The sequence below is a fragment of the Trachypithecus francoisi genome, unplaced genomic scaffold, assembly GCF_009764315.1.
Source record: "Trachypithecus francoisi isolate TF-2019V2 unplaced genomic scaffold, Tfra_2.0 Lachesis_group16, whole genome shotgun sequence".
Taxonomy (NCBI): Eukaryota; Metazoa; Chordata; class Mammalia; order Primates; family Cercopithecidae; genus Trachypithecus; species Trachypithecus francoisi.
Genome location: NW_022681461.1, coordinates 74545911 through 74567013, shown reverse-complemented (window position 1 = coordinate 74567013; position 21103 = coordinate 74545911). Strand labels below are relative to the sequence as shown.

Here is a 21103-nt window from a genome sequence, read left to right as displayed (position 1 = left end):
TTGTTTAAAAGTGTGTAGCACCTCCTGCTTTGTTCTTTTTCTCCTGCTCCTGCCATGTAAGACATGCCTGCTTCCTCTTTGCCTTCTGCCAAGATTGTAAGTTTTCTGAGGCCTTCCCAGCCATGCTTACTGTACAGCCTGCAGAACTGTGAGTCAATTAAATCTCTTTTCTTTATAAGTTACCCAGTTACAGCAGTGTGAGAACAGACTAATAGGCCAGCAGCAAACAATTTGAAAAAGAAATCAAGAAAGCAATCCCGCTTATAACAGCTACCAAAAAAACCCAAAAAACAAAAACCTAGGGACAAATTATAACCAAAGAAGTAAAAGCTCTCTGTAATGAAAACTACAGAACAGGCCGGGCGCGGTGGCTCAAGCCTGTAATCCCAGCACTTTGGGAGGCCGAGACGGGCGGATCACGAGGTCAGGAGATCTAGACCATCCTGGCGAACACTGTGAAACCCCGTCTCTACTAAAAAAAAATACAAAAAACTAGCCGGGCGAGGTGGCGGACGTCTGTAGTCCCAGCTACTCGGGAGGCTGAGGCAGGAGAATGGCGTGAACCCGGGAGGCGGAGCTTGCAGTGAGCTGAGATCCGGCCACTGCACTCCAGCCCCGGCGACAGAACAAGACTTCATCTCAAAAAAAAAAAAAAAAAAAAAGAAAACTACAGAACATTGATGAAAGAAATTAAAAAGAACACACAAAAGAGAATACATATCCCATGTTCATGGATTGAAATAGTATTATTAAAATTTCCATACTACCGAAAACGATCAAGATTCAACATAATCCCTATCAAAATATCAATGACGTTCATCAAAGCAGAACTAGAAAAACAATCCTAAAATGTGTATGAAAGCACCAAAGACCCTGAATAATGAGCAAAAAATACTGAGCAAAAAGAATAAAGCCAGAAGCACTGCATTACCTGACTTCAAAATATATTACAAAGCTATGGTAAGCAAAACAGCATGGAACTAGCATAAAAACAGACACATACACCAATGGAACAGAATAAAGAACCCAAAGATAAATCTATCCATTTACAGTCAACTCATTTTCAACAAAGGCATCAAGAACATGTATTGAGGAAGGAATAGTCTCTTCAGTAAGCTGTGCTAGAAAAACTAGATATCCACATGTAGAAAAATGAAACTGGGCCCCTTTGTCTCACCATATCAAACCACAATAGACTTAATCTAAGATCTGAATGTTGAGACTACTACAAAAAAAACGTTGGAGAAACATTTCAAAATATTGGTCTGGGCACAGATTTCTTAAGTAAGATCATAAAAGCACAGACCAACTAAAGCAAAAATTGACAAATGGGATTATATCAAGCTAAAAAGCTTCTGCACAGCAAAGGAAACATCCAACAGAGTGAAGAGACAACCTATGGCATAGACGAAAATATCTGCAAATTATCCATCTGACAAGAGATTAAAATACACAGTAAGTAAGGAATTCAACTCAATAGCAAATAAACAATCTGATTTGAAAATGGACAAAAGATCTGAATAGTTATTTCTCAAAAAAAGGTATATAAATGGCCAACAAGTATATGACAAAAAGTTCAGCATCACTAATCATGATAGAAATGCAGAGAAAAACCACAATGAGATCTCATCTCACCCTAGTTAGAAAAGCCATTATCAAGAAGACAGAAAACAACACATGATAGTCAGAATGTGAAGAAAGGAGAACATTAATACACTGTTGGTGGGAAAACAGTATGAAGGTTCCTCAAAAAACTAAAAAACTATCATATAACCCAGCAATCCCAGTATGTATCCTAAGTATATATCCAGAAGAAAGAAAATCTGTATTCTGAAGAGGTATTTGTACTCCAATGTTTACTGCAGCACTATTAACAATAGCCAAAACAAGATATCAATCTAAGTGTCCAGCAACAGATGAATGGATTTTTAAAAAGTGGTATATATACACAATGGAATATTATTCAGCCATAAAAAAGAATGAAATCCTGTTGCTGACAGCAACATAGATGGAACTGGAGGACATTGTATTTAGTGAAATAAGCCAGGCACAGAGCAAATATCCTATGTTCTCACTTATGTGTAAGAAAATTGATCTTATGGAGGTAGTGAACAAATGGTGGTTACCAAAGGCCAGGAAAGGTAATGGAGAGGCAGGCAAGAGAGCTTGGCTAATGGGAACAAAAATACAGTTAGAAAAATTAAGTTTTAGTATTTGGCAGCACAACAGGGCAAATATAGTTAATAAGAATTTATTGTATATTTCAAAATAGTGAGAAGAGAAAATCTGACATACTCCGAACACAAAGAAATGAAAAATGCTTAAGGTGATGGATATCCCAATTACCCTAATTTGATCATTATACATTGTATGCTTGTATCAAAATATCATATATATCCCATAAATATGTACAACTATTATGTATCAATTTAAAAAACTAAAAACGGGAGTGGCACAGTGGCTTATGCCTGTAATCCCAGCATTTCGGGAGATCTAGGTGGGAGGATCACTTGAGCCCAGGAGTTCAAGACCACCCTAGGCAACACAGGGATACTCTGTCTCTATAAAAAATTAAAATATTAGCCAGGCATGGTGGCGCATGCCTGTGGTCCCAGCTGCTTAGAAGGTGAGGTGGGAGGATGGTTTGAGCCTGAGAGATGTAGTGTACTCCAGCCTTGGTGATACAATGAGATCCTGTTGTAAAAATAAAATAGATAAATAAAACAGTTAAAAGAAACCAAAAAAACCTTCAGCACTATGTCCTATTCGACTGTGAAGATATTCTGCTTCTGTTTCATGGTTCTCATTATTCTCATCATTTAATTTCTGTACCTTATTTCCATACTTCTAGATTTTCATGTATTTCTAAACTCTTAAAATAATGATATTAAAAGTAAGTTAAGAATCCAGAGAAGCCTTCAATAGAAAAAACAAAACAGGCCGGGTGCAGTGGTCCACATCTGTAATCCCAGCACTTTAGGAGGCCGAGGTGGGCAGATCACCTGAGGTCAGAAGTTCAAGACCAGCCTGGTCAACATGGTGAAACCTCATCTCTATTAAAAATACAAATATCAGCCAGGCATGGTGGCGTGCACCTGTAATCCCAGCTACTTGGGAGGCTGACACAGAAGAACTGCTTGAACCGGGGAGGTGGAGGTTGCAGTGAGCCAATATCATGCCACTTTACTCCAGCCTGGGAGACAGAGCGAAACTCCATCTCAAAAAAAGAAAAAAAAAAAAAACCTAGAAGAAACCCACCTCACTCAGGGATTTAAATCTACTAGGGTAGATTCTTTAGCAAGGCAACAATCTGAGAAGGAAGTAGGAGGCTTTCAAAAGATCAGTACAAGGCGGCCAAAGAGGCTGGTATACAGAAAATGAGTGAACGTCAAGGATCAAGGCTAGGGAAAGAAGGGTCAGATCAGGCCATGCTGAGACAGTACACTATCCTGGCATTTGCCTACTCGTAGGTCTTCTCCACCACACCCTAGGCATCTAGAGGACAGAAGCTAAATCATCAGACTTGAAAACAACTGAAATACCAACTGAAACACTCAAGAACAACTGTTTTTTAAAGGCTCACTCCACACATCTGGCTGATGGGGTATGTGGGTATATTTCCCCTTCTACCTACACTGCAACGTGCTTTGCTCAAAAATTTTAAGAAAAGGTCTTTCCTTCATAGGTGATTTAGTCAATGCTATACCTAGCACAGTGATGAGCACAAAACTAGTACTCAAGTATCTGGTGAATAAACGAGTAAATGCTTAATTAAAAATCTCACAGCATGCAAAACTGCACCAAAAAAAAAAACAAAAACCAATGCCTTTTCTTTGAATAACTAACAATCAGGTAGCAATATAAATACCTCCACAGAATCCATCAGACCTTGCAAGAGGAGTTTCTGGTGAGGAAAATCTCCATCCCCAACTGGAAAATATCCCAGTGTTTGGATTGCTCGTTCTTTCATCTGGAAGAACATCAAATTTTTTTCTTTTAAACAGAGTATATACTAGCTTTACTCCAGCACAGTATTTCCAAAATGAGATGATAGGGAAGGGCAGTCTATCTAACACCTCAATGCATAAGTTTTTACAAAAGCATCAAATTTTACAGTCGTGTGTCTGTAAGTCATTGAAGGTAGAAACACACAAATCTGAGTCCACTAAGGATCCACAGCTGCAAAAGAAGAAAGAAGAAAGCCTCTAGGCTTATTACCTTTCAAACTATAATGATTTAAAATGTGGGTTCTGGGCCCAGTGGACCTAGGACCAAATCACATCTCAACCATTTCAGCCTATACTGGTGTGTGACCTTAAGCAAGTTACTTCCCCTCTCTGTGATGCTATTTCCTCATGTTAGCTCATACAGAGATGACAACTGTGCCTATTTCATTAGACCTTTTAGAAGATTCAATCAATGCATGCAAAGCACTTAACATACTCTCTGGCACATTAGAAGTGCTTAACAATATTTGGCAATGATTAGTTAATAGCTAATAAAAACTATACTGTGTATCTCCTCAGAAAGTTTTAAACAGTAGCTAGACCAAGATTAAGATTATATCACTTAGGCCAGGCTCGGTGGCTCAAGCCTGTAATCCCAGCACTTTGGGAGGCTGAGGCAGGTGGGAGTGCCTGAGGTCAGGAGTTCGAGACCTGCCTGGCCAACCCCATCTCTACCAGAAATACAAAAATTAGCTGGACATGGTGGCATGCGCCTATAATCTCAGCTACTCAGGAGGCTGAGGCAGGAGAATCACCTGCCTGAACCTGGGAGACAGAGGTTGCAGTGAGCCACGATCGCACCACTGCACTCCAGCTTGAACGACAAGAGCAAAACTCCCTCTCACAAAAAAAAAAAAAAAAAAAAAAAAAAAAAGATTGTATCAATTAAACAACTTGTAGTAGTAAACTGGTATTTCTGCTCATTAAATCATCTTATACCTCAAAATTGAGGTGTTCTGATCACAAAACTGGCTTTAGGCAGTTAGGATTTATATTTGGCCTAAAATTTTTAAAAAATCATAAAACTACTTAACATTTTATTGTACACCTTTTGCATGACAAAAGATATTTCCTGATGAATTTAATACTTCACTCAAATCTTAACAGTTATAAAGATCTAAATTGGAATGACTGGGTCAAAAGATGTACAGACTAAGATTGTACACAGATCACCTCTAGTTCAAAAGTAAACACTTAGATTTGCTTATCACCCATTTTTACATTAAATCCTTCCTCCAGCTGTAATGCCATCTATTCTCATTATAATTTGTTTTTGCTCATTTATTCACAGAAAGACAGAATTCCAGAAAGGGAAGAAATAAGAAAAAGACTTACCTTATTTGTCTCTTTACTGGAAGGTATTCTACTTAATAAGCTTTCTACAAGATGCAATTTGGTAAAGCCAGATCCCTCACTGGGGATTGGAAGTGGACCATTTCTGCCTATTTCACCCAGGGCTGTGCAGGCAGCAATTGCCAGGAGGGGTGATGTACTGTCCAAAAATGAGCCTGTAAGCACATTTAGCCAAAAAGAGAATTATATACCATTATTCTTATGACCCAAAGCAACCAGTGATGTACTCAAGATTTTTTTAAGATGGCAAAATAAAATCAAAGTGTACAATATCTTTGAGTTGACAATTTGTTAACATTTATTCAGTGGAAAGACAACATGGCTACAGGGGATAGAGTAGTATTTTTTTTAATGTATAAATTTTTTTACCATAATAGGATCATCCCTGCTTATAAAAACATGTAGGGAAAAAAACATAGAGAAAAAAAAAAATGGAGTGCTTTCACTGCTTTGTTTTTTGTTTTGTTTTGCTTTGTTTTTTTGAGACAAGGTCTAGCTCTGTCACCCAGGCGGGAGTGCAGTGGTATGATCACGGCTCACTGCAGCCTCAACCTCCCAGGCTCCAGTGATTCTCCCACCTTAGCCTCCTCAGTAGTTGAGGCTACAGGTACACGCCACTATACCAAGCTAAGTTTGTTAATTTTTTTTGTAGAGACTAGGTCTCACTATGCGGACTAGACTGGTCTCAAACTCCTGGACTCAAGTGATCCTCCCACCTTGGCCTCCCAAAGTACTGAGATTATAGGCATGAGTTACCACACCCAGCCTTTGTTGTTATTAAAAATACAGAATTTATCAAGTAAGTTTTTTGTGAAAAAACTTGTGTCTTTAAAGTACAATGCCATAAAAAGAAACTGAAACGCCATATTAAAATTTAACATAATTCAAAAGCTGCAACACCCAAGTCGGCATAAAGACATTGATTACCTATTGTTTCTGTAGCACTCTGAATGAGTTCCTCTTGATCAGGGAGGGTGTCAGCATTTCTCTCCAGGTCTTGTTGCTCTGCCATTCTCATTTTCTTTTTAGCCAAATACCTTCCCACCGTGAATCCCAATGCAAGCAAGGATCCATGCTGTATCTCCGGGCTCTGAATTTAGCAAAACAATAGCATATCTCTGGCTCTTTCTCATGTATGCAAAACTACATGACAGTAATTGTGTGTCTATTAGGATCATCTCACCAACAAAACATAAGGCTAAAGAATAAAGTGAACACTTGAGGTTTCACTGGATGCTAATGCATTGAGCTTAGGGAATAAGAGAAACCTTGAGTTTCTAACGGAATTTTGAGAAGCTGAATCTTGATTCACTTTAAGATTTACATTCTCTAATTCCACGCCCACTCCAATTCCAGGTGAGATGACTTTCCTACATGCTCCTACATGCTCCCACGCCACTTTCTAGCTTACAGCACTTACATAACTAGAGTATCATAACTTTCACACGTCTTTCTATTGCCAACAATGAACAGATCCTATTTCTAATTGCCAAAACCTCGAAACACAAGGTAACCCACAGACTATTTGAAGTAAAACTTGTTTTTTCACTAGCAGCAGATGAGGAAGAAAAATGGAGCTAACATTTCTCGCTCTCAGTACTAATCAGGCCCGACCCTGCTTAGTTTTAGTTTCCAAGATCAGATGAGATTAGGTGTGCTCACGGTGGTATGGTTGCAGGTTCTGAGCATCCTGTTGTACCAGGGATTCTCATGTATTTATGAATCACTGTACTCCTAGCACCTAAAACAGTGCTTATCAGACACACCACCACACTTGTTAAGTGAGCTGACTGAACTAATGTATTACCTATCTCATTTACTCTTTACAGTCATAAAAGCAAGGAATTTATAAGTTCATTTTACAAATGAGAAGATAAAAACCAAAAATAAGTTAGATCCTTTTATGAAACCCTATCTCCCACAAAAAGGAATGAAAACAAAATAACATACGTGATTGTCTTTTGTAGTCTTTATAAGCTGTTCTATCATTGATTTCAACTCATTCCCCGACACTGTTGATACCACCACAGAATAAAACAATGCTGCCAGTTCGCGCATTTCTTCTTTACTGCTATTCATCAGACTCTGAGCAGTATAAAAAAATATATACACATGACACAGAACCACGAGCCTCATTACAACATCTTTTAAAATTAAAAGAATATTCAATCTGTTGATGGATACTGAGGAAAAAAAGCTATTATTTGAAAACAAAATGAAAGTTGAATGAATTATATAACAAAATCTTAGGTCCATTTTCATCAGATACACAAGCACAAAACAGGTGAAATTTATTCACAGATGATCTAAAACAAGGGTCAGCAAACTTCTGTAAAAAAACTGAAAGGCTTTATGGGCCATTTGGTCTCTGCTGCAACTACTCCATTCTGCCACTGCAGTACAAAGGCAGCAACAGACAATACGCAACGAATGAGCGTGGCTAGGTTCCAGTAAAACACGGACACGACAAGATTTGTGTCATGAAACGTTATTCGTTTCTTGATTTTTTTTTCCACATTTAAAAATGTAAAAACCATTCTTAGCTTGCAAACCATACAAAAACAGGAGGCAGACCCTATTTGGACTTTTGACTACTGTATGACAACCTCTCATCTAAAACATCAAAGCTCAAAAACTTTAAAATAATTTTAAAATCAGTAAATATTTATAAGAAGTAAAAAAACCTTTTTAAAATAGAAGCAATTTCGTAAGACCAGATTATCCAGAAATGTGCAAAACTCACACCTCTTGGTAAATTTCTTTCATGTTTTCACCCTTAAAGATATAATTTGTACATTTTTACCATCATTCAAGCTGTATTTTCCAAAAAAAGAACCGCAATATGTAGCACATGCAGATACAGAAAACTGTATGGGCCAATACTTATACTAAAAAAAACTATTCATTATTTATCTGAAATTCAAATTTAACTGAGTATCTTGTATTTTTACTTGCTAAACCTGGCATCCCTTTTGGTATAGCCATGGGACAGGAACACCCTCATACATGACTGGTAGAAGTGTACATTGGTACCACACACATGGAGGGTGTGGCATTATCTATGAAAATTACAAAAAAAAAAAAAAAGAAAGAAAATTACAAAAGTACATGTCCTCTGATCCAGCTATTCCACCTCTGGGGAATCCATCTAAAACATATACTTCCTCAATATGCAAGATGATAGATTATTCATTGTAGCAGAATGGAAGTACTCTACATGACCATCTATAAAGATCTAGAATACATGATAGTACACTCATACAATAAAAACTGAGGCTGTTAAAGAAGATGCGCTCTCCATAGTTGTAGTGGAATATCTCTCTACTATAAAGTGAAAGAATGTATAAAACAGTATGAATAGTATGCTGCTTTTTATAAAAAGATGGGACAAAAATTTTAAATGCATGTTTTTATGTGTATGTACATAAGTAAACTCTAGAAAGGATGCCATACATAAATGGTGACTTACATATGTTTGTCAGAGGGGAGAGGAAAGGGCAAAAATTAGGGTAGGTTGGAGATGGTTATGGAAAGGAGACATTTTACATAGTCTTTATTTAAACTACACAAATCCATTGCTTATTTTTTCTAAAAAAAAAAAAAAAACAAAAAACTTTCGAAACAGAAAAGGAAATTATCTTTATACTCCTATGCTTCTCAATTCATCTCCCACTCTCCTCCAGATGTGTCAAGGAGACATAGTGACCTACATGCTTCCTAGTAAGTGTCTGATGATGAGAGAGTTTTCAAAACAACCTTAAGGCAGAAAAGGTCATAGGGATGCTGGCAGGAAAAAGAAATCATGAGGTTAAAGTCTGAAATACAATTTTTTTTTTTTTTAAAAAAAAGGTACATGCAGAACATACCTTTATCCATTCTGTTTTGTCTACAAATTTGGTAGCCAGCTTTTCTGGATACACTGACACAGCTTCCAATAGACAGTACATAACCGGCAAACCTAAGTAAGAATTAGAACCACTTTAAATTTCAAGAAAAGTAATGAACATACAGGGATCACTAAATTCCTTTTAAGTACAAGGCCACTGCTTTAGCGCACACATTCTTTCGGTTCTATTAAAAAAAAAAAAACCTACACAACCTAAATATAGTATGTGATTCACTACAGCAAATTTACAGATGAGCTATCTATAAAAAGGATATCCTGTTCTTCACATCTACTTCCGAAGTAAAAATGTATTATCTATTGTTAGCATTTCTTTCTGAAAAAAGAAGTAGTGTATCCAGAATGAATCAGATAAGTTTAAAAAAAAAACAAAGGCTAATGTTCGGTTACAGAAGTGAAGAGAAAGAATAATTTTGCTATAATTTGTTAGCTAGGTTTAAAATTAGATTTTTGCTTAAGTGCTTTAATATCTTCCCTTCGCGTCGCAAATTCCTACCTCCAACACCTGCTAACAGCTGCTGAAGCAGGCCAATGTAGATCTGGACAGGGTTAGTTTCCCCACTCTTGTTAGAAGATGATGAGGGTGCCGTCTGCCCGCCTGACATTAAAGTCCGTATGTAGCGTCCAATGGCTGGAGCATGATCCTGCATATCAGCCAAACTCTGAGAGGTGGGCACCACCCCCGCACTGTGCGCGAGGCACATGCGCAAGTACAGAACGATCTACAAACAGAACGGAGAGGAAGACTGCATAAACTTCTCAAAAAGTCATTGTGGGAAGGTACTCTTCAAAGTAACAATTTCTAGTTTTGATTCACCCACCCTTCTTTATAAAGCTATTCCAATCCTCATGGAAGGCAGAAAATATGCCATAATGGAGCAAAATTTGTATAACAAGGTTTGCAAATCCAAAGAATTTTTTAAGATTGTTAAAATACAAACTGAACTTTTAAAGCCAGAAATTGGAGCTGGAGGCTGTTATCCTTAGCAAACTAAGCAGGAACAGAAAATCAAATATCACGTTCTCACTTGTAAGTGGGAGTCAGATGATAAGAACTTCTGAATGCAAAGAAGCAAACAACAGACACTGGGGTCTACTTGAAGAGAGAGGGTGGGAGAAGGGAAAGGAGCAGAAAAGATAACTATGGGGTACTGGGCTTAATATGTGGGTAATGAAATAGTATATATAACAAACCCCCATGACACATATTTACCTATATATCAAACCTTTACATGTAACCTCAAACCTAAAATAAAAGTTGAAAATTATAATAAAAATCATTATTTTTTAAAAGCCGTATGTGTGTGTGTGTGTGTGTGTGTGTGTGTGAGAGAGAGAGAGAGATAGAGAGAGAGAGAGAGAGAGGACAGAAATCTGAAGCAAATGGCCTATTATTCCTGCAGAATTCCAGTTGTGTTTACCCCACTGACACAAGAATTTGAGAAAATGGGTTCAATTCATCTACAGAAAAATAGATATAACACCATAAAAACCTCTAATATAGACCAGACACAGTGGCTCACGCCTGTAATCCCAACACTTTGGGAGGCTTAGGCAGGAGGACTGCTTTAGCCCAGGAGTTCAAGACCAGCCTGGGAAACATGGTGAAACCTATCTCTACCAAAAAGATAACAAAATGAGCCAGGAGTGGTGGTGCACGCCTGTAGTCTCGGCTACTCAGGAGACTGAGTCAGGAGATTCACTTGAGCCCAGGAGGCGAGGGTGTAATGAGCCGAGATCACGCCATTCACTGTACTCCAGCCTGGGGAACAGAGTGAGACTCCTTCTCAAAAACAAACAAACAAACAAAAACAACCCTTATATAAACCGGCTACCAAGGAGTCCATCCTCTGGAAGCTTTTTCACTGATCATTAGGATAGGCAACAAATTCACTGTGAATATTCTTACTCTGAACAAGAGTACTTCTTGTAATTTACCTAGTGCAAGTCAATGATCTAAAAAACAGAATTTCCCTTAAAAAGTGTGATCAATTAATCCTCTCCAACCTTCAAAACTAAATAACCCTAACAACCTCAACAACATGTTGGCTTTAAAACCCAAATCTAACTTGCTGCAAAATCCCAATAGTAATCACTACAGAACATCCAGTTTTTTCACAAAAAGAATCTCACTGAGATAAATTATTTACGTACTTCACTATGAATTAAAATAATACCAATTTCCCAATACTGTTTTTTAAACAAACAACCAGATGAAGAACAATGACACAATATGGGTTTACCTAAAACACAACAAAATGACAGACACCTCTTCGGGTGTGGTGTGATCTTTTTAGAACACTTACAAAAAGTAAATAGAAATATATGAAAATTCTACCTCTCCAAAGGCTGCTGGGTTAAATGGAAGGACAGTGGTCCCGGTCATGTACTTGACTGGAGTTTTCATTCGATGAGAAGCCTAAGTTTAAAAAGTCCAAAACAGACACAATTACTGAAAAATGGAGCATACCTGCCCTTCCTCAACTCAAAAACAACTCTATTTCTAGCTACATGTCCAAAGTTTGCTTCTTTTTCTGATTAAAACATTTTCCACTTTCCTATTAACCATGCTGATCATGCATGTCCGTCACACACTAAATGACAAGTGTGTTGCCCTTTTTCCATGTTTGTACTGGCTTGTTTAAAAATAATAAACCTATTCCAGACGTCTACTAATATGGTCATCTCAGGTCACTGCATGCCAGTTATTTTCATTAATAATGAAAGTAAGAGGAAACTACAAGCACAGAGAATCCTCTGACCACAAATAGACTGTGTTGCTATATGAAAAACAGAATCATGGCTGCTGCATACTGACCTTCAGCTCCCTTAAGGTGCCTACCTAGCAAAGAGCTAGGATCACCAGTGGAGGTAAAAGGTAGGAAGGTGTCCTCTGGCAAAGTGGGACAGAGTCAAGGCCTGGAGGGGGTGGATGGTCATTACTGCCAATATCCTGGATCTACCAGCAGAAAACACTGTGCAAAAGCAGAGGCTTACAAAAGCAGATGGGATGCTCTCTTATGAACATGGTGGGAAGAACATGAACTATTCCCTGAAGCATCCTTATACTACCCTAAAGAGTGCCCTTAAACATAAAAAGGAGAACCAGCATGGGCAATATAGCTAAACCCTGTCTCTACAAAAAATACAAAAATTAGCCAGGCACGGTGGTGCACGCCTGTAGTCCCAGCTATCAGAAGGCAGAGGAGGGTGGATGACTTGAGTCTGGGAGGTGGAGGTTTCAGTGAACTGAGACCACATCACTGCACTCCAGCCTGGGTGACAGCAAGACCCTGTCTCAAAAAAAAATTTTTTAATTTAAAAAAAAAAAAAAAAAGGAGATTTATTTTTAAGCATGTCATATTAAGAGAATAAGTACTTAACACAGCCTAAATGTTGCCAAGCATGAAAGGAATTATAAGTAATTCAAGTTTAGGCAAAACAGATCAATTACAGGTGAGAATTATAATTTTTTTTCCTCACTTTGTATCTCCTTATTGTAAGTATTAATGCTAGAAACTTTATGAGTCAGCTGGGCATGGTGGCTCACGCCTGTAAACCCAGCACTTTGGGAGGCCAAGGTGGGTGGATCACCTGAGGTCAGGAGTTCGAGACTAGCCTGGCCAGGTCTCGAGACCAGACAGTTAGGTGAAACACTGTCTCTACTAAAAATACAAAAAATTAACCAGGTTTGGTGGCGGGCACCTATAATCCCAGCTATTCGGGAGCAGGGGCAGGAAAATCACTTGAACCCAGGAGGTGGAGGTTGCAGTGAGCCGAGATCGTGCCATTGCACTCCAGCCTGGGCAACAAGAGCGAAGCTCCACCTCAAAAAAAAAAAAGAAATTTTATGAGTCAACATTTTGTGACTACATTTTTCACTTTAAAGATGAATGTTTTTATTTTCATCATCCATTATGATTTAGACCAATTACCTTAAGTTGCATGCCATACCTTTTCTTGGATGTAATATACCATTTCCGGGAAGGAAGGCATCTGCTCAGAAGTATTTTCTTTTCTGTTTCTACCTGGAAGACACCTTAACACACGTTGTGCTTCTCCATGAACTTCTTCACGTCTTTCAGAAAAAGACAAATAAGAATAAAAAATAAATGTCACCAATTGGAAATGATCATTTGAAGAGTAAGAACAGCAATTTTATTTGCTAGCTAGAGTTCTCAGAAAATGTCTTAAATACATTCTTGGCTATCTAAGCAGAGTCAACACAACACATTACAAGAAATCACTTCTTTTTAGAAACTGCATGAGGTCTGGGGAGTCATACGGCTTACATCTTTCAACTTGACTCAGAAAAAAACAAGATAGGATACTGTAAGTAATTATGTAAATTTCTATGTGTACGCTTTACCTCGTACAGTTAAATCGTAAACTATAACACATATTTTAAAAATCAGTGACTATCCAGTGGTCTACACACTCCACCCAAACTCTTACAATTCTGTACAACTAATAACTGATAAGTGACATTAAAGTGTAAAAATATAAACCCCCTCCTTCCGCCGCCCAAGATGCCGAAAGGAAAGAAGGCCAAGGGAAAGAAGGTGGCTCCGGCCCCTGCTGTCGTGAAAAAGCAGGAAGCCAAGAAAGTGGTGAATCCCCTGTTTGAGAAAAGACCTAAGAATTTTGGCATTGGACAGGACATCCAGCCCAAAAGAGACCTCACCCGCTTTGTGAAATGGCCTCGCTATATCAGGTTGCAGCGGCAGAGAGCCATCCTCTCTAAGCGGCTGAAAGTGCCTCCTGCTATTAACCAGTTCACCCAGGCCCTGGACCGCCAAACAGCTACTCAGCTGCTTAAGCTGGCCCACAAGTACAGACCAGAGACAAAGCAAGAGAAGAAGCAGAGGCTGTTGGCCCGGGCCAAGAAGAAAGCTGCTGGCAAAGGGGACGTCCCCACTAAGAGACCACCTGTCCTTCGAGCAGGAGTTAACACCGTCACCACCTTGGTGGAGAACAAGAAAGCTCAGCTGGTGGTGATTGCACACGACGTGGATCCCATTGAGCTGACTGTCTTCTTGTCTGCCCCGTGTCGTAAAATGGGGGTCCCTTACTGCATTATCAAGGGGAAGGCCAGACTGGGCCGTCTAGTCCACAGGAAGACCTGTACCACTGTCACCCTCACACAGGTGAACTCGGAAGACAAAGGCGCTTTGGCTAAGCTGGTGGAAGCTATCAGGACCAATTACAACGACAGATACGATGAGATCCGCCGTCACCGGGGCGGCAATGTCCTGGGTCCCAAGTCTGTGGCTCATATCGCCAAGCTCGAAAAGGCAAAGGCTAAAGAACTTGCCACTAAGCTGGGTTAAATGTACACTGTTGAGTTTTCTGTACATAAAAATAATTAAAATACAAATTTTCCTTCAAAAAAAAAAAATATAAACCCCAACTAATTTCAGACCACCTAGAGATTGATCTCAGCAACAGTCTTATCCAGATACCATATAAAGGCCTTTTAATTCCTCAATGGCCTCTGTTCGTGTCTCATTTTCCAAACAACAGATAAAGGGTCGAAAAGAAAGAATAAATAAATAATTCCTTAAGTTGTCAGAGGATTTTCAATTGACCTGAATGGTTTTAACCCAAGAAGGAAAACCATTGAATTAGTTATGCTTTGATTCTGGTTTCTTAAATGAAAATAATTTTCAGCACTTACGGAAACAAGATACAGCAGTTAGGAGCTCTATGTGGAAGTTCAACTCCCTAGACTTAAATCCTTGCTCTAACATGAACTGCCATCTTGGCTGCCAGGCCCCAGTACATCTGGCCTGTGGTTGGGAAACTAATGTAAAAAAATTAAGAAGCAACAGAGCACCAAAATCAACATTAACAATCCAAAGCCACTTTAACCAAATTGAAATGTGCTCTATGAGAAGCAGCAGCCAAGATCAGAAGTCAAAAATCAGGGCCTGGTAATAACTTGTGATATCCAATTAAAATACCAACCAAATAAATAACAGCAAAATATATACAACTTATAGGAAAGAAAACAAATGCCGTGAGGGGCACACAGTTGGCCAACTAGAATACTGACACAGTTATCAAGGAATTACCCATTTTTTAAAAATGAAGCATAACAGTTTATGGGCAAGGGTGTTCATATCATCATAGAACGCATGATTTTATTTAAACTATTCCTCAGTATAAATGAGGCTTTTCACCTCCCCAAATAAGGCTATCCCTGATAACAAAAAAAAAACATATACAAGAATCTCACTTAAAGGATGCAAAAATTCTAAACGTTAAACGTAGTACTGGTTTAATATTATGAAATAGATTAGAGTGCTGCATGGATTTTAAGATAGCAATGACCATAAGATATCTAACAGATTTGAAAAGAACTGTTTTAATATGTGCACATATATTTCATTGTATACACATGACTTTTAAGGGCATGTCCCAATTTCTTTTTTTTTTTTTTTTTTTTTTGTTTTGTTTTGTTTTTTTTTGAGACGGAGTCTTGCTCTGTCGCCCAGGCTGGAGTGCAGTGGCCGGATCTCAGCTCACTGCAAGCTCCACCTCCCGGGTTTACGCCATTCTCCTGCCTCAGCCTCCCGTGTAGCTGGGACTACAGGCGCCCGCCACCTCGCCCGGCTACTTTTTGTATTTTTTAGTAGAGACGGGGTTTCACCGTGTTCGCCAGGATGGTCTCGATCTCCTGACCTTGTGATCCGCCCGTCTCGGCCTCCCAAAGTGCTGGGATTACAGGCTTGAGCCACCGCGCCCGGCCGGGCATGTCCCAATTTCAAAACCATTTAAACATTCTTTTAAAATGCATTATACACGCTAGAAGATACAGTAGTATGATTAATATAAAATGCAACTTATACCTCATTTAAAAACATAAGTATATTAGATATAAAATGATACTCCAATATTTAATAAAATATTAATACATATGTCAAACCATCAACATCAGCCTTTTTTCGCCTTACAAAGGGCTTGATTTTAGAGATTTATAATTATACAACACATGCAATCATATAATCTGCTTTATTTACACTTGACCATTTCATAAGCATTTTCTGTATTAGCTATATATCATATATTGCACATATATATCTACATGATATATATTATATAGAAACATACATGTAATATTTATATTTTATATAAATATATAGGTATATGAGTACAGGTCTATATCACATCAAGAGCCATACCTTAATAAATAGCTTCGCTTCTAAATTTCATACACCAACATTGTAAACAATACAACTTCTAGTAATTTTCAAATAAATTCAAAATAAACCAAAATTCAAATTAACACCTTTTGAAACTTACGGATCTCCTGCAGCCAGTAGCAGCAAATATCTGGAAGGGATATGATCTGAGGGAAACACCGTGCTGGCAAATTTCACAGCCACTTGTCGAACTTGAACCTCAGGCTATTTGATGTGTAAACATGCACAGACCACCCCGATCCAAAAAAGAAAAAGGAAAAAAAAAAAATCAATTACCAGTCATTAGTCCCAATTAAGTCTTCCCAATTGTAAACAATTCAAAATTCTAAGGTGACATTTTAATAAATGTATATCTAAATAAACTAAATAAATCATTTGTTCAAGATCTTTAATCATGTTGTTTAAGTCTTTTGAATACTGGCATTACTTAAAGAGTACTCTTATAATTTTAGAGGATCCTCCAGGTAAAGCAGGAAGACCTCCAAAGACCGTAAGTAGAGAATCTCTGCACATCCTCAGCACAAACCTCGGGGCCAGGGTCACTGTGACAGTTTCTGGCCACCACCTCTGCCACCCCAACTCTCAAACTGTCAGTGACATGAGTGAAACTCAGGTATTTTGCAGAAATCACAAACAGAGCCTACTTGGAATCCCCACCAATTTGAAGCAAAATACTTTCAATGTTCTCAGATTAGCTCTAAAGTTAAAACTGACTCCAAAGCAGTTTCAACTACAGAAATATATTCAATTAACCGAGATTAATAATCTGTGACTACAAAGTTCAACCAGAAAAGTTTTAGAATCTACTGATCCTGAAGCTTTATTCTTATGTAACTTCCCCAGGCCACTCCTCTAGCCACAAACATAAGTGAAATAAGACAGACATTAAAAATAGATATATTGTCCCACTCATTCTGGCATTCTTGTATTTAGCATTCCTTGAAGTACATTAAAGAGTGAGGATATTAAAGACTAGCCTAAATTACATAACTAATCTAGAGTTTGGTTGCTTAAATGTTGTCTGCGAAAAGAAAAGAAATTAGCTTTGTCTTGGTAATAGTGTTACACGATTTGATCTGCGTGCGTAGAACTAGTATCTATAAGTGTTTATACAAGCATCACCTTTCCTTGTAAAGTTACCTAGAGCAAGTTTATTCTATTCTAATGAGCTTCCAAATATGCCTACACACCTTTGTCCATAATGTATGACCATGAACCACATGCACTGCACACTAAGAGCACTTAACAATAGGACTCCATCATAGTAAGCTTTCTGAGTGTATGTAATAGCACATTTAACCCTGTCATATTTTAATACGAAGCAGATACCTTTCTGAATATTTAAAATTCCCTTGAATTATCCAATCATGTCAGTCTAATTCCATTAGGACACAATTTATATTAATCTTACTGACACTTTTTAATATCATTCTGTCTTCCAATCTCCCTCTCTTTCTACTCCTAAAAATGTGGGACAAAGAACTGACTAAAGCAAATATATAATATTTTACATATTACACATATATGTGTGTGTATATATCTATAGATATTCAAAATCCTCCTACAAATTCCCATGAAAACCAAATAAAGAGGACCAGAGGAAGAAGAGCATGTATGATAGTACTGGCTCACTTTGACATACGGATTTGTCTTTCACCCCTTCTGCTTTTCTCTGAAAATGTTACCTATCAAACTCTACCCCAGCAGACAGTAGTGCTCAGCTACCAGTTACAAAGACAAAACAATTCTAACTCGGAGGACATGGCATTAAGAAGAGTTTTCCCACATGGAAAGCTCTAAACATAAGCGTCGCTATGAATACTACCACTCCTTCTCCCCTAAAGTCAATTTTCATCATGAAGAATTAAAAATAGATCCTAAATCACAGCCCAAGTGAAAGCAAATATTCCTCTTAATTATCAAAACAGTTAAGTAGCAATTCAAATTTTGTTATTAAAAATGTAAACCATATACTACCCAGGCTTTGTAGTTCACACGGACCTACCTTTATTAAGTATGAAGCCACCAGTGCCTCCATGAGAGTTCGCTGTGCCCCTTCCAAAGTACTATATGCTCCAACCATCATAGATAAAGCTTCTTGAATAGCAAGTCGAGTCTCAGGCTCTTCCTATAAAGATAATAAAAATGTTTCCCTCCCTGTTGGGTTCCCAGGGGAACATCCAACAGAAAGCATAAACGTAGCAGCTGTTTCCCTACCTTACACAGGGCTTCAAAAAGCTGCTGCACAAGCGCTATATCCTTAGTGAATAAATGCGGCATTCGACTGCAAAAGAATGTAAAAATATTGTTACTATCATACATTTGCAAGAGATGAAAAAGGGAAAAAATGAAACTAAACACAAATTTTCCTGAACTCTCTGAAGACAATGTCAGCATCATTATATTACCTCCTCCAAGAGCCAAAAATTTTTCTAAGTAATTATTTAATTCTTTAATCTAAATAACCCTTGATTAATACACACATCTTCCAAATATCACCTCTATAATATTCCATGCATTCAGTTAACATTTCTGATTTTAACAGGAAGAAATTAGATAAGACCAAATTGTGATCTAAACTAATGACTGTCATGGAAAGGGGCTTTGTTACTTCATGCAAACAGACAAGGGACAAGGTTGGCTGACAACCCGGCACGATATCCACTAATCTGGGGTGGCTTTCCTCCAAACCCCAAAGCTCCTTTTGCTGTAGAGAAGAGCAAGACCTGGTCTACACAGGCCAACACAAAATCTGCACTGGGGGTGGAAGCAGCACATGGTGCCGCTGAGGATGCTTCATGTCTATCTCCCTGCTTTGAAATACAGTGAAGGAAGATGAAGCCAGGAGGAACTGGAATGAGGAAATCACATTGAGAAGAAAAAAAAAATCTGTCAGGGCCACTCAGAATCATAAACACCATTTTCAGAAAAGAGAATCACTAGAAAAACCTTGATTACTGGGTTTATAAAAATTAGTGCCAAGTAGCAACAAAAACACTTAAGGTCAATCGAAAGTCTCTAGGGTACAGAAAAAGTAACCCATTATGACACAATTCAGTTCAAACTCTCATTTCAAGACCACCATTTAATACAGTAACATAACTTCAAATGTAAATTAAAATATCTCACATCTTTTTCCTTCTACACAGAAGACATTTCTAAACAACCTATGGCCATTAAATACATTGCCTTTCAGAATCACAACAAATTTATTCTCCACCATAATTAAATGCCACATAATTTTTCTGAGTTTACCAACACCATATCTCTCACTAAAAAAGAGTTTACTCACCTGGAGAGTTTTCCAACAGCTGAATATGCCATTGACAGTAGTTTAGGGTCCTTGAAATTAAAAAAAGAAAAGAAAAGAAAGAACAAAAAACAGACAAAACAAAAAATACAGTAAACAGTAAAACCTTTTCGCTGCAATTACATGCATTATTTTACTCCTTATTAAACCTAGGTCTCACTCTGTCTAACTACATGGTGTTAGCACCTGAACAACAACAAAAATGTTCAAACCCAGAATCCATCACACTACTAAAAGGAAAAGCAAGACAAAACCTTGCAACCCAAATCATTCCAAAAAGAAAATGCGGTGGTCATAGATATGAAAGGTTTCTCTTAGCTGGTGCTGAGTTCAAGATATTTCAACACTATGAAACCTCCAAACACCAAAGTTCATCTTCAACACACTAAAAAACATTAACTCATTAGAAAATACATCACTGGTCCAACAGACTAGGATCCTCCATCTCTCACCAAAATTGCAGTAAACTCTAGTGTGATTTTCTAAAAATCTACACTGTAATGAACAGCTTCCTATCATATTTTCTACCATAAAAAATTAAGAGGGTTATAGTCACCAGGTGAATTAGTGAGGTTCTCTCCTCAAGATACAGATAGAGTTTTACATGGTTTTTCGAAAACTAATAATCAGATTACTCAGAACACAATAAACTTCTACCAGTTAAAGTTTATGTGTTTATCCTAGGATTTGCCCTTCCACATCTAAATGGCTACTCTTATGGATTCATCTGTTGGGAAGACATGCAGATGTCACCTGCAGATAAGGGGACTCACACCCTGTGGTTTGTCTGGCCTCTCTAACTTATATTTAAATACACAGTTTCTCCCCAAAAGCTCCAGCACATTTTTATTTCTACCAATGACTCTAAAGCATCTCACTGTCTATGCCATAAAATAATCTGAGAAGTCCCCTAGATCTTAACCATGCAAGCATTACTTAATAGGAGAAAGAAGCTATGAGAACCAAGCCTACTTACCCCCAAAGCACAGCTGCACAGTAAATAAAGTGCCTTTCACTAATAATACCTAGTAACGTGCCTTGACTATGGTGAACAATTTAGGTAGATTATTTTAATCTTCACTGTAGTCTAATGAAGTGGTATTATTATTTTCATTTTTCTGATAAGAACGTGCAAAGAATTTAAGTAACTCACCAAAGAACAAAACTAGGATTCAAACTCAGTTCTAATTTCAGATGGTAAGATCTTGATCTCACTATACTATTTGCAAACATGCATTCATGTTTAGCTTATACTGGGGAAAATAACACTAATGAATTCTTGAAATATTACCTTTATAAGCAAATTCCTTTTAAATACTGGAGA

At 37.9% G+C, this 21103-nt stretch overlaps 2 protein-coding genes across 5 annotated transcripts in view; one reads left to right on the top strand and one right to left on the bottom strand.

Annotated features, from left to right (window-relative positions):
* Positions 1–21103, bottom strand: part of ECPAS (Ecm29 proteasome adaptor and scaffold) — a 131019-nt gene that overhangs the window by 46938 nt on the left and 62978 nt on the right. For all 4 annotated transcript variants that reach the window (XM_033237832.1, XM_033237834.1, XM_033237833.1 and 1 more), the window contains 12 exons: positions 19762–19811; positions 18687–18753; positions 18475–18597; positions 16570–16673; positions 13219–13342; positions 11603–11683; positions 9761–9986; positions 9227–9318; positions 7311–7445; positions 6288–6450; positions 5343–5515; positions 3869–3970 (listed from right to left, as the gene is read on the bottom strand). In XM_033237832.1, the coding sequence (XP_033093723.1) occupies positions 3869–3970; positions 5343–5515; positions 6288–6450; positions 7311–7445; positions 9227–9318; positions 9761–9986; positions 11603–11683; positions 13219–13342; positions 16570–16673; positions 18475–18597; positions 18687–18753; positions 19762–19811 (1440 nt within the window). The remainder of the gene's footprint in view (positions 1–3868; positions 3971–5342; positions 5516–6287; positions 6451–7310; positions 7446–9226; positions 9319–9760; positions 9987–11602; positions 11684–13218; positions 13343–16569; positions 16674–18474; positions 18598–18686; positions 18754–19761; positions 19812–21103) is intronic.
* Positions 13754–14662, top strand: LOC117098842 (60S ribosomal protein L7a-like). The gene has a single exon (XM_033237835.1). The coding sequence runs from the start codon at positions 13794–13796 to the stop codon at positions 14592–14594; it is 801 nt and encodes a 266-aa protein (XP_033093726.1). The 5' UTR covers positions 13754–13793; the 3' UTR covers positions 14595–14662.

What these genes read in the sequence shown, in the direction of transcription:
- LOC117098842 (XM_033237835.1), top strand. Translation starts at nt 13,794, where the DNA reads ATGCCGAAAGGAAAGAAGGCCAAGGGAAAGAAGGTGGCTCCGGCCCCT.